General features: G+C 38.4%; 1 protein-coding gene across 1 annotated transcript; it reads right to left on the bottom strand.

Moving 5' to 3' along the window:
- Nucleotides 1–713: 713 nt before the first annotated feature.
- On the bottom strand, nt 714–12,241 carry LOC121955965 (ras-related protein rab7-like). Its single transcript, XM_042504066.2, has 6 exons — nt 11,879–12,241; nt 6,903–6,965; nt 4,260–4,386; nt 3,872–4,090; nt 2,362–2,490; nt 714–2,180 (listed from the first exon to the last, which is right to left on the bottom strand). Exons 2-6 carry the CDS (start codon nt 6,953–6,955, stop codon nt 2,085–2,087), a joined length of 624 nt encoding a protein of 207 aa, XP_042360000.1. The 5' UTR covers nt 6,956–6,965; nt 11,879–12,241; the 3' UTR covers nt 714–2,084.
- Nucleotides 12,242–13,610: the final 1,369 nt, after the last annotated feature.

The raw sequence follows: 13,610 nt of genomic DNA, 5'->3' as shown, positions 1-13,610 counted from the left end.
CAAACCTGACACTGCGTGGACAGTCCTGATGAAAACAGAAACTGTACCGGTTCCTTAAGGCCATGCAAACCCATAAATTTGTGAATATTCTGACTGATTGGACCACTTTTGATCTAGAAGTTAGGTGGATCTATGCTGTGGCTGTAAGTGAAATTTCAATTTACAACTCAGTAAACCACTGAGTGATAATGACATTGGAAAATGGAATGAGGGGACAAAAAAAAGGGGGGGGGGGGCACTGTAGGTGGGATGTGGGAGAACAAGGGGGAAAAAAATGAAACAACATTGAATGAATAGAAGTTATATAGGGAAGATAAACAGTTTGCTGATGCTATCATGCTGACCTTTATTTGACTTCAATTCAACAGGGATCATTTTAATAAGCTGCTTCCCCAATTACTTTTGACTGATAAAAAAAGGTGTTAGTTGGAGGTAATATTGGGTTTTGGTTTTTTTTTGCAAAATCTCAGCATAGTGGACAGAGTGACACTTTGCAAAGGAGGTCAGTTTGGTTTAAGTGTGAAAAGCAAAAAAAGGAGAAGCAGGGAAAGGGGCACACAGTTTTTGGCCCTCCAGCAGAAGAACTTTGGGGATCCCTGAAAAAAACAGATGAAAAATAATTTTAGCATCCACTATTAAATTGGTTAAATTAATAAATTGTAATAAATAAACTTAACAGTCAAACAGAAATTGAGACACATAATGCTAAAACATTGATATAATCAAGAGTTTTATTATTTGATGTCCCAATTTTCTTTGACAACATCATTGGCATCGCAGTGATTTTTTTTTCTATAAGGAGAAGGAGTAATACCAGGGCAAAAAGTTGGATCTTTTCTTTAAATGGAAAGAGAGGAAATCCATTTCAGTTCAATCCATAAACCATTTACCTTTATCATCTATACACCGTAATGCACAATCCATTAAAAATATTAAGTACTTAGCCAACCTGAGCTACAAGCAGATAGAGAGAACAGCAATAACAAAGACATGACAGAAGACAAGTGTATGCTGTGTTGGTGACACGTATTGTAATTCCATAAGCGCTGAAAGATGTCTGATGAAGGACATAACACATACAGCAGTAATAGTAGCAGTACAAGTAATGTTACATAAAAGGCAAATATTAATATATCAAGGAATTAATCCATATTTTACACCGTGACTGCGTTATCAGCTTTTACTTGATGTCTACTAAGGAACATTTCTTCTGCAGAGTGAGGCTGTGATAAACCCACTAACACACGACCTTGAAAGGAAAAGGCAGTACAATCACCAAGGTGCTCAACAGATTCTCAGGGGTTAAATTTGACAGGGAAAACAAGTGAGGAGGTATTATTTGAAGCTTACCAAAAGGTGTGTGGTAGCAGACATTGCCCAAAATCAGTCATCCCTCTATAATATTTAAAGGCAAAAACATAAAAAGAAAGTGCAAAAAGCAAGCATGTGTTTCACATCGGCTTAAGAAATAACATTAGCCAATTAAAAAAATAATAATAATAATATATATATATACATACATATGCATATGTGTGCATATATATATAAAGTTCAACTCGATTAATTTGACAGCTGGGCGATAGAAAGCAAAGAGAAAACAGAAAGAGAGAAAAAGATATTTGGGATGCTGACATTAGCCAACATCATCTCACATTACAGAGCTTCAGCCAGTCCATCGAGAGTTCCCAATTGCACTCTTTGAACATGGCACGCCCCCCCCACCCCACCCCCCCGTGTGAGAGTCAGGGGCCACAGTCAGAAGAGTGGGTGGGCGGGTCAGGAGATCACTCACTATCGAGTCGGGGACTGTGAGGTCAGAAAGGGTGTCATTCTTCTCTCATGTGATCTTTGGGCACTGGATTTGTAAGCGAGTGTACGCTCGTGTATTAATTTGTGTTCTAAGTGAGTGGTGGGGTACATCCGTGTGCAGCGTACTGCGTGAGGGGTCGTGTCGATGGAATGAACAGTGGCGCGAAGGAGGAAGACCAGTAGGGAAGTCTTTTCCCTGGGAGCAAGGTGCAGGTGATGTAACTGGTGACAGGGTGTTTCAGAAAGCCAAGAGAGAAGATGGTCCAAGTTGTCCCTTAGCAGCTGCAGCTTTCTGCTGAAGGCTTAGCTCTGTCATTCCTATCCAGTTTAATGGGCTCTGGGAATTCATTATACAACTCCACCTCTGTCTCCTGAAAGGCAGCAAAAGAGAGAAATTATTCAACACAGGAGAAATCAAACTGACAAATTAATATAGACTGGGTTTTGAATTATTCAGTGTCATAGTTGTACAGACACTGCATTGAGGGGTGCAGGTTTTAAAAAGCACACATATCCACCCTTTCATTTTTCATTTCTAGCAGTTGTACTCACTTGTTTGAGGGCGTTACGTGCAATTGTCTGGAATGCCTGTTCTACATTAATGGCTTCTTTGGCGCTGGTCTCAAAGTAGGGGATGTTGTTCTTACTCTGACACCACACCTGAGCCCTTTTGGTGGTTACCTGTGTGCATTTAGAGGAAGAGATTCATCAATATAGCAAGTTGGAATTTGAAATGATGGGTTCATGGTTTATTTTGAAGGAAAACTCATTTTAAAATTAGTCAGAAATGTTCAAATTAATATTTTTTCACATCATTCTTTTTTTGAGTAAACAGTTTTAAGATCATCATACACCATTAAAAAATAAGGTCAACATAGTGGAGAAAAATGGAAGTACAATACAACAGGTACTATATAACGTTTCATTGTCCAGCGTTATGGACTCTAAAGACTGTCATAAACAGCGGTGTATAGTGGCCGAGTGGTGAAGATGCATATCATACCAACATTTTTTGCATGAACATTTGAACACTTTGATAATAAAAACTGGAATGACGGAGGTCCAGAAAAGCTGGGAAGAATAAATACAAAATGTACCTTGCAGCAAGAACTGTGCCAAGTTCTTTGACCTATGAAGTCAGGGTGCTTTTTTTTCTTCACAAATCATAACAAATATTAACGCTGTCATGCAAATAAGATTCTGTCGGCTCTTCTTATGGTACTCCAGCAACATTTTGTTTTTGGGTTGTTGTTTGTTTTTTTTTTAAAGCTTGATGTGCCTTCGAAAAAGGACACCGTTTTATGCGCCTCACTTTCAAACTAGCAAACTTGCACCCCACACAATACATAGTTGGGAGTTTTGCCCACATCCTCTTACATCCCCTGTATTAACAGCTATTCACAGGAAATGCTCGCCTGCACTTCAGCTCATATATTCTGTCTTTACCCACCACCATTTTCTCAAATATGCCCAATCAGTCATGCGCATGTGCAACTCTAGGCAGAGGTGTAAAGGAAGCAAGATGGCCCACTCCTGAGCTACTTCCATCATCAGTTCTGGAAAAACTAGATGTACCATCCCAAGGTGGCAATTTTTTTGCACCAGGCAATCAGGCAATCCTTATTGTTGAACCCTGGAAGGTACAATGTTGATTTGTTTGCATTTGATCTAATCAAATACTAAAAATATGATATATATTATTGAGCCATACTGAGAGTGTGTAACAAACACTGATGTTTACTACCTTCAAGATTAGATCAGCCTTGAACTTTACCAATAGGAATTATTAAGCCCACGTAAAGTCATCTGTCTTTCCTGATACAGCAGTTTGAGCCAGTGATGTCAATAAAAGTCTCTGAGGGCTCGATGCCCTGTGAGGGCTCAGCACACTGCAGTAGCCACACTAGTGCTGTGTGCTGTGTGCTCAGATGCATTTCAACAGCACTCACAGACAAAAACCCATTAATGTAGTTAAGTGTTTGAGGAATCTGACTTTTGAATTCAGGATGGGTGATAATTTAAAAATGAGGTCATGTTGGAGACATGATCCACTGAAACCAACCTGTCTGTTCTCCAAGTCAATCTTGTTGCCTAGCACCACAAAGGGGAAGTTCTCGGGATCTCGAGGGCTGGCCTGGATCAGGAACTCATCCCTCCAACTGTCGAGTGTCTTGAAGGTGTTAGGTGCAGTCACATCAAACACCAGCACACAGCAGTCTGCTCCACGGTAGAACGCAACGCCCAAAGACTGGAACCTCTCCTGGCCAGCTGTGTCCCAGATCTGCACAGCCAAACGGAGGCAAGAAGTTCAATAAACAGACAATAGGACAAACCAGAAGAGCTACAAATATTTGCAAAAGTGGAGTTTATGCAAAACAGTAATGTGTCTAGTAAAAGGAATGTACAAATACAACTGCTTCTTTCCTCCAAGACGTAACCTCGTACTCTACCTGCATTGTAACGAGCCGGTCGTCCACCATCACCTCCTTGGTCAGGAAGTCTGCTCCTATTGTAGCTTTGTACTGGTTACTAAACTTCTTGTTCACATACTGGTTCATTAGGGAGGTCTTTCCAACACTGAGTAGAAGGCAACAGAAAGCAGGATAACAGATACTCGTTTCATTTAAACCAAGGGCAAAAATATTAGGTGGTACTGATAACTTGTATGAATTATGCAGTTTTTAGATAACCGAGATTCATTTAGTAGTAGTAGTAGTAGTAGTAGTAGTAGTAGTAGTAGTAGTAGTAGTAGTAGTAGTAGTAGTAGTAAGAGTAGTAGTATGATCACAAAATATCCCAGTTTCACGATATACAGTATTACACTATTCTTCTTATTAACGGTTAAAATTATGGATGTCCTGAACTTTTTTTGCCTCCAATCCACATCTGAGTCATTTGATATTGAGTCTGTAGAAATTCGATCTAGTAGCAGCATTACAATAAAACCTGCCACAAATCACGCTCTGTTTGCAACCCCTGTATGATGGCGGCTATAAACAAAGGATCAGGCAGGGGGCGTGCTCAAAATAATCGATCCCTAACAGTTATGAAAATGCGCCTATTGGGTCCAGTACCAGTCCTTCCAATCAGAGCGGGACACCTCTAGTCACAGTGACCTTTAAAGGGATAAAAACAGGAGGTTTGTTTTGGTTTTTTTCTGGTTGAACAAATGTTTCATTATAATTCAAACTTAAAACAACTTTCTAAAAATAGTTTATGTAAAAACTCTGACTTGTAGTTGAGGAGGAAAGGAGATGTGCAGGTGAGATTCTCTGTCCAGTTGCATTTTTATTTAAATACCATATTTGAACAAATGAACATGTAGCCCTTTGAAAGTCGAAGATCTCAATTATCAGCTGGACCCCCTCAGTCGACTGAGTCGAGTCAGTGTGCTTTGCAGTGTGCCTCTGGAGACATTTTGGTCCCCAGACTTTCCTATGGAGTGAGTGCTCTGGACTTTCATGCTACTCTTTGATACACGTAGATGCAGTCAGCAGCACAGAGGAGAGAAGAGACCTTCTGCTTAAATGTGCTGAATTTACAGCACTCACTGAACCTACCACTGAGGCCGTTCAAACGTTAAAACTACGAAACGTGGAATATTTATATTAAACTGCCAAACTAGCATAACTATGAGTCGGGCGCAGCCCCATGAACATTATATGATAACATGGATTTTCATACCATGAAACGTGAAACCAGTATTCCACTGAAACTCTGGTTGAGAAAGAGCCACTTACAGGGTTTTTATATGTGATAATGGAAACTGAAGTGACACTGAATTCCAATGAACATTAATATTTTTGTCACCTATAAAGCACCAGAGGAAAAAAGCTACAGCAGAGTGACTGATTACTAATCAGTTCAACCACCGAATGATCTGTGTAGGTGAAAGTGAATTGATCTGTATGTGCTACGGCTCTATACAAATCAATGCCCTAAACCATTCAGTGGTTAGGGGCCAAACAATATTTCTGATCTGCTGCTTTGTTATGAACTATCCCGACCTCTCAGATCGTCTGATAAAGGTCAGCTTAGTGTCCTCCGAGTCAATACTAAACACTGAGAAGCAGCATTCAGTTTTTATGCCCTATTTACCTGGAAAACCTCTTAGAAAACAAGAGGGCAAGCAAAATGTTTGTCTCTCTGATAGTCCATTCATATGATTCACCAGTATTTTTGTGCTAGTTTATGAATAAGTGTTAGGTACCTAGTTATATTTCTTTTTGTTTAAACTGAACTAATGAAGTGGATAAATCATTCCACTTCTGATGTTTTTGGCAGTTATCAAAGAGCTTCAGGTGCATTACCACCACTCGCTGGGCTGTAGTGTTAACTCTGATTTGCATTGAACAAATTAAGACAGATTTTTTAACCTGCTAACAGAAACACATTTATTTGGGTAAACACATCTGGGTTTTATCACAATAGGACAAAAATGCATTGAAAATGGGGCCCATAATTGTGAGAAATGACCAGATACGATCTCGGATTTTGCTTATTGTAGTTTCACAATATATCGTGGCTTAATGTTCCCTTTTTTCAGACTTAAAGGGAAGCAATAGTAGAAGTGATGTAATTACCGGTGTTTGTTTTAGATCAGTGAATGTTTCCCTTTGTTTGGCACCCATATTCACAGTGCTGTAGATGATTTTTTTTTTGCAGAGAAGGAACATTGCCATAGTTTAGTGTCTGCTACCGTATCACAGACAAAACATGTCTCATGATCAGTAGAGGTGGAGAAGTAGATATTCTTGTTTCTAGAATCACAATGGTAATCACACTTAAAGTAACTTGATCAGAGGCTATGAAACAAGTTCCCTTTACGTAATTACTTTTCAGACACTCCTTTGCAGTACTTAGCATGCTCTCCTGCCTGGAGACAGCTTATGGCAGAGCAGTAACTCCTTCCCACAAGGAAGTGACACCAATACAAACCATTCTTCAATGATTTATGTCAGAATAAAAATAATACCTTAGTACTTGGGGGTTTTTTTCCCACAAAACTATTTTTTTTAGAGAAGACCTTACTGATGATTTCCCTCCTGGTTTTGACATGTAGGTGAGAAATATCTCGTGCTTTTGTGACTCACCCAGAATCTCCCAGGATGATGACTTTCAAAAGCACTTTCTTCCTGGATGTCATTTTTCCACAGCTGCAGAAAGACAAACCGCAAAAAGTTGAGCACTCATAAGTGGATTCATAACCTGTTCATCTCACATCATAACCAGTTTTCTATTGTTCAGGGACAATAAAATCAATACAAAGGTTGATCTGTTTCTGTGCAGACCATACCGTTGGAAAACATTCGTCTACAAATTTGTGTGCAGAGTTTTATGGCCTTGGACCAGTCAGGTTTGAATACCATTCATTCCAGTCATGTGCTTTCTAAGCTGTTGGGTTAATCACGAGGAACACATCATTCTTTCTCTTTCTCTCTCACACGCCACAGGAAGTTACCTCCTACAGGACTCACTCTATATTACACAAATGCAATGACATATCTGGCATTTTTTTCTGAAAACATTGCTGTCACTACACATGGTGATATCATTATATCTGATTGATTAAATAGGGCGATTATGTAAGCATTACAGCCTGAGTTGGGGAACACTGCATTTATTTAGCAAAAGCAATAATGTCTGTCATATTAGAGTCGCAACAATTAGTCAATTCATTAAAAATTGAATTGACAACTATTTAGATAATCAAGTCATTGTTTCATTCATTTTATAGTAAAAGTGTCTTCTTTTTTAACAACATTTTTTTTTTCAAATTTGAAATTACACACTTATTTGTCAGGAAAATTAAATAAAAAAAATTGAACTATTTATTTTATTTCATTTATGATAGTAAATAAAGAGTTTTAGGGTGTTAGACTGCTGGATGGACAAAAGAAGCAATTTGAAGATGCCACTTTGGGCTCAGGGGAAAAGGCGATGAGCATTTTTCACTTTTTAAAAATATTTTATAGACTAAACAATCAATCAATTACTTATGAAATTACTACGCAGATTAATTTATAAGGAAAACAACTGTTAGTTGCAGTCCTAATTCATATTCACACATAACTGCATCACACAAAACACCTTTTGATGAAAATCAAATAAGATGAAGTGATAGCATTAAGAAGGGCCTTTAAATGTCATTTTTAAAAACATAAATTAGCGTAACATGGGGTGTTCTCCAACAAAGCAACAGAAATCTTGCTGTTCTCCATGATTTTGGTGAGTCAGTCAAAGACATAGTAAGTGAAGTTGCTTTTAGCTTTAATTCACCATTAGGCAATCTGTGTATTTGTGAATGTTCAAATGAAGTCGTTAGTAGTGCAATAAAGTGAATCATTTCCTCAAAGTCAAAATGAAGTAAGCCAGCACTGATTTATTGCACAATACACCACCGAGAACAAATTATGTACTGCCCCTCTCTAGCTGATGTAATTCCCATTTTTTGTACTGGTAACGTTTGGTCATGGCGGGCTACAAACTCTTTTCTCTCTTTACAGTAACCTGTTTAAATGCTATCAACTGATGTTTTTTATAATACCTGTACCTGGCTATAGTAGGTGCCTACTTCCATATTATGTACTCAAATAACAATAAATTAAGTTTCTCAGTACTATATTTTTTCGGGGTTATGGTAAATGACATTCCCTTGAAAGTTTCTGAATTGGAGAGGTGATTCATTCAACAATGGTTCAACAAAAGTGAGTAAGTTCACGGTGTAATTGTAGAAATGCCAGAAGGGAACAATGAGATGCATTACACAAGCAATCATGATACTTGGTGTCTGGGATATAGGCTCATCTTTAGTCCCTCCTATCATCATTCATTCTGCTAATCTACAGTATTCCCCCAACCTTCAAAGATTTCATCATGGCATACAAAAATATAACGACTTCACGTTTAATGGAGGAAACTCAGATCACAAAATGAAATGTGGGGCAGTAAAATAAACAAAAATTGGTTACGTTCAAATCTTGTGGGGTTATCTGTAATCCTTCCTCAAATAGGCTAAACAGAGTTAAATAAACATTGATTTCATAAGGGGCTGCTTTATCTTTTTTCACACTTCTGTCTTATCTGTGTCAGTCCAGCACACTGTTGTTGATGTGAAGAAAAAGTTAGAAAGTCTTCTGTAGGGGTGCATATTCTCAGTGAGAATGGCAGCAGTGGCAGCACTCTGGTGGGAATATATGGCCTTTTATACAACATTTCCTTGTAACACCTAAGATTATCTTAACTGATACTCAATACATTTAAATTAACACATGGGTATTTATACACTGTTTGCAAAAACAAACTGGCAGATGTATTTCTGAGTGTAATATTAATATTTAGTATTTAATATTTAATTCTTTTTTTGGCAGTGAAGCACAATGGCATGTTAATCAAGGGTTTAGCAGAAACCACTTACCATCAGCTCTTTCCGTAAGCAAACATACATAATCACAAAAGGCATTTCAGACATGCCAACAGATCTGCTGCCTCAGACAGGCTTTTTGTGCAACTTAATTATAGAACATAAGCAATACTTACTTACTTTAAATAGTTTAAGACAAACATACAAAAAACACAACTCTGGTTTAAACTAACACTGAATCATGAGCTGTTAAACTGAATCCAAATTCTAAAACTGAGCCTATAAGACACAAACACTTCAGTTCCCACCAGGAGCTGGAAAACACACTTGCATTCTCTCTGTATGGAACGAGCGCAGCACTCCAGTGACCGCCTTTCTGTGAAGCACAGTACGTGAAGCACAGTAAGGCAGTGACAGATTAGCTGACAGAGGCAACAGCACAACACTAAAGTCTAGACATGCCAAGACCACAGTCACATGATAACAAAAGAAACTCAAGTCAGGTCTTTAACCTTTTTCGGCGTTAGACATTGATTCCTGAGTGCCAACTAGGAAATCAGGTGGATGGTTTCCATTAAAACCAGTTCAAGTTATTCTGTCTCAAGACTTCAGAAATACATTCATACACCAACATGCACATTTCAGTGACACTAGTATCAAAGCAATTTGTGACAAACTCAATGAATCTCTATAAATATATTTTTAAAAATGTGAGGTTATTTACACATTATCTGCAGGTCTGTGGAATTACATGATGATATGTCACTGCAGAAAATGGCATTTACTGTACTGGTTTATTGTTCTGATAAAAGATGTACTTCTTTGAAATAATTTGTTGTGTCTGGATTTATATGTGTCCTTTGTCATTATTCTGTGCTAAGAAATTAGTACTGCTGGTTTAAATTAGTTAATGTGTCATAGGCAGTTTAGTATTTTTTTCATGCTGTTTGAAAAAGCTCAAATAATTGTGTAAATTCTTTCATTTTGTGATTTTGCATTCAAATATTCAAATGTAACTGTTCATGAATTCATGTGTTGCACTCAAGTGAAAGTCCTGACATATTCACCCCAGCGCCTGTAAATCACTGGTACAAGCAGCGAGACTTCACAGATCACCTCTGATATGGATTATGCAGGTACACCCACACACAGAAACAAACTGTAGACTAAAAATAGCTCTGGATGGCTTCAGATGTTTCACAATGCTCAGACCCATCTTCAGTTCATGTATCAAGTTGGGCCAACTTTATGTTTCCTGGTTAGCTGCGTAACATGCATCTTGGCTGGATCCCAAAATGTGAATAACAGGTGGTTCAGTGACCCCGGGTTAACAAAAGGGGTCAAATCAGTATGGTCGAAATCCAGCACATTAACAGAATAAAAAGCAAACAAATCACTTTAAAATACCTGAATAAAGCTAATGATACAACAGCATTAATTGTACACAACATCATTTGTGGCAAAACATTTCTTTTAGGAAATTAATACAAAAGGAGTTGTCCCCTACATTTACACAATATAACATATTTTTGTGCCCTCTGATGTTGTGACAAAAATAAATGTTTTGAGGAAAATTAATGATTTCCACATGAAGCTACAGAAAAATCTAAACATTCAACTTTAAACACTTACAGTAAGTACTCCAGTGCTGTGGAAACAAACTGGAAGGTACACTGTGCAGTGTGAAATGAGAGGCAGCTCGGTATGCTACAATGTTAATTGTGGAAAAAAGTTTCAGACGTTTAACAATGAAGAGCCTCCATGGATCTAAGTTGTGCTGAACAATTCAATTCGAGAGATTTAACCAACGCATGCCAACACAAGCCTTCAGTTAGAGCTGATCAAATCTACCTGGCAGGTGCTTTAGAAACAAATACAGTCAGCATTTGTCAACTACTACAACTTATCATTACAAACTAAATGACAGAGCAGAAAAATGTCTCAGTCTTCATACTTTGAACCTTACACAAGAAGTATGACTTTGAAAAACAAGATTTAAGACATCACTTAAATTTGAATAAGATCTTTTTTTTTTCTTTTTTATGGAAGTTGATTTCTGGTTAGACTTCATCTTGGCAAGCGTTTTGGCACACGATATGGGCGTTGTTGTCACACGAGACCATTAAATCAAACTCCAGTGATCAAACTAGTAAACTGAAGGACGTGTACCTGCGTGACTTATGAGTCACAACCGAAACAAAAACAACTTCACGCAGAAAAACATCGTCGGCCCGGCAACATACGGCAGAAACGATGATTGTTTTTCTCACAAGCTTGTCGACAGAAGATTATATAAAGTCGATACTTGCCAACATCGGGACATGTTGTTAAAATCCACGAAGGTAAACGATGAATCAAAAGCTCAGTTTGATTTTGAGGTGAAAGGTTGAGTGTGCCCGCACCCTCCATCTCAATTTGCGTGGACGACAAGTAAAACCTAAAGCAGCGAAATAAATGTTCCCTCTGTCAACATTTGACAAAAGGGGGCATCTTTTGACCATCTTGTGTTGGCCAGACCTCCTCTCCCCGCTTCTCCTTCCTTATGGACCCGGAGGAGCCACAGGACGGCCTTGTTTTTGTCAACCAGCTTCTCGAAAAACATTGCACCACCATTAGCTGTTACAGCGTTGGCGTTAATAGGACAATGACACGAACAGATGAGTGAGCAAACATTGTGTACATGAACAAGTCATCTCAACAACTTACTTTCAACTTGTAAGACACCGGAGCGGCGACTTCTTGACGGGCACAGAGTTGACTGTTAGCTAACTAGCTGTTATTGTTCAGGACAGTTAGCGTTAGTGGCTAACTAGGCGTTACGTTAGCTAGCTCGCTAGCTCGCTGGCACCGAACTCGTTAGCTAGCGTTAATTTGGCAATACCTTGTTTCAAACTCTTACAAAAACGTGTTACCCTTCGCGTGAACACTAACAAAATTGTGCCGTAAATGACGAGGCAGATTATCTACAAACGGTGTGTAAATTTGGCACTTTTCTTGAAGGCTTGCCTGCCAGCGAGCTAACTCTCTGTTACCCCCAGCTTCTCTCTTCCCCTTTCACTTCCTCCTCCAAAACAACGCCTGCGTGCTACGTCACACGTCGCGCACTGATCATCTCCGCCCACAAATATTTATTTAATTTAATAAAAGACCAAAAATCACCACTATTTTTGCAGTGGTTAGATTGGAACAGATAGATAAACAGATGGATAGATTTGTTAAATATAAGGAGGCATTTTAGCACATAAACACAAAGTCCATGCCATACAGTACACACACATACTAATATCACATAAGTCACACAAACCAAAAAATTGTTTTTTTCATTTATGCTCACTCAAGAATTATGTTGTGGGAAACACACCAGACCAGCTGGACATCTTTTGAGACCAGGAAAAAAGTGTCCACACTGCATTGGAAAACTGGGAAAAAATGCTGGTGCATTACCCATTTAAAAACTTAATGACTGTGGAGAACTGTTTATAGTGAATACAGGAGGACAGTATTACTGCCCAACAGATGAGGAGAGCAGGTGAGAGGTTGCCTCTGGTCACTCACAATCTTGTTCACCTTTGTCATCATTCTGGCTCTGTAGATGCAGCTGATGCTTGGTATACTAATATTGCAATTTGGTGGATAGAGCAACCATTGTAAACTTTACATGTTCAGGTTCCGCTTGGGGCCAGAATTGCTGATATTAATCACCGATGCAAATCATTTTTATTATCAAAAGTGCTTATCTATTTTCACATAGGGTCATGATTTATGAGGTGAATAATCAGTTTGCTGAAAGGAATAGCTTATAGTGACCAATTAAAGTTTGAAAATGCAACATTTACCAATTTTCTAGACCCAACTGAACTAAAATATCAATCTCATGAGGCTACTAGCATACATACCTGGACATTGAACACAGCATTTGAAAAGCAAAACGTGCATGCACTGGATGTATTCAGGACAATGGAACATTGTTTGCATGGGTTGTTTTTCTCATGAAATACAATTGTGGAATAGAGAAACTGATCTTTTTTGTAGGATTGATCCTGCTGAAGCTATAATTGATCTTCAAAATAAAAACATTCTATCTGTAGCCTATAGCCTACATATATATTTGGGTATTGATCCACCCACCCCTTCTCCTTATTGCCCATCACGTTTTCTGTCAATATGTTTATGCCTTAAGCCGAAGCTAAGATAACCCTGACGACATCATCAGGTCTCAGACTTTGTCACATGGAGACATGACCATGAAAATAAACTTAAAATCTATGTAGTGCCCATTTGAAAGCTGAGGTTTAAAGTCCACTCTCGCCCTTGGAAACAGTCTCATGGATCATTTAGTAACTTTTATGGAGCTTTTGACAGTTTAACATGATCATCATAGGATACGTGTGTGCATATGAATTCATTGCTCTGAGAGGTCGCTCTTACAGTACTTTAA

The sequence above is a fragment of the Plectropomus leopardus genome, chromosome 2, assembly GCF_026936395.1.
Source record: "Plectropomus leopardus strain MGB_pleo_1.0 chromosome 2, ASM2693639v1, whole genome shotgun sequence".
NCBI lineage: Eukaryota > Metazoa > Chordata > Actinopteri > Perciformes > Serranidae > Plectropomus > Plectropomus leopardus.
The sequence above is the reverse complement of the archived record's forward strand: the minus strand, read 5'-3'. Positions and strand labels throughout refer to the sequence as shown.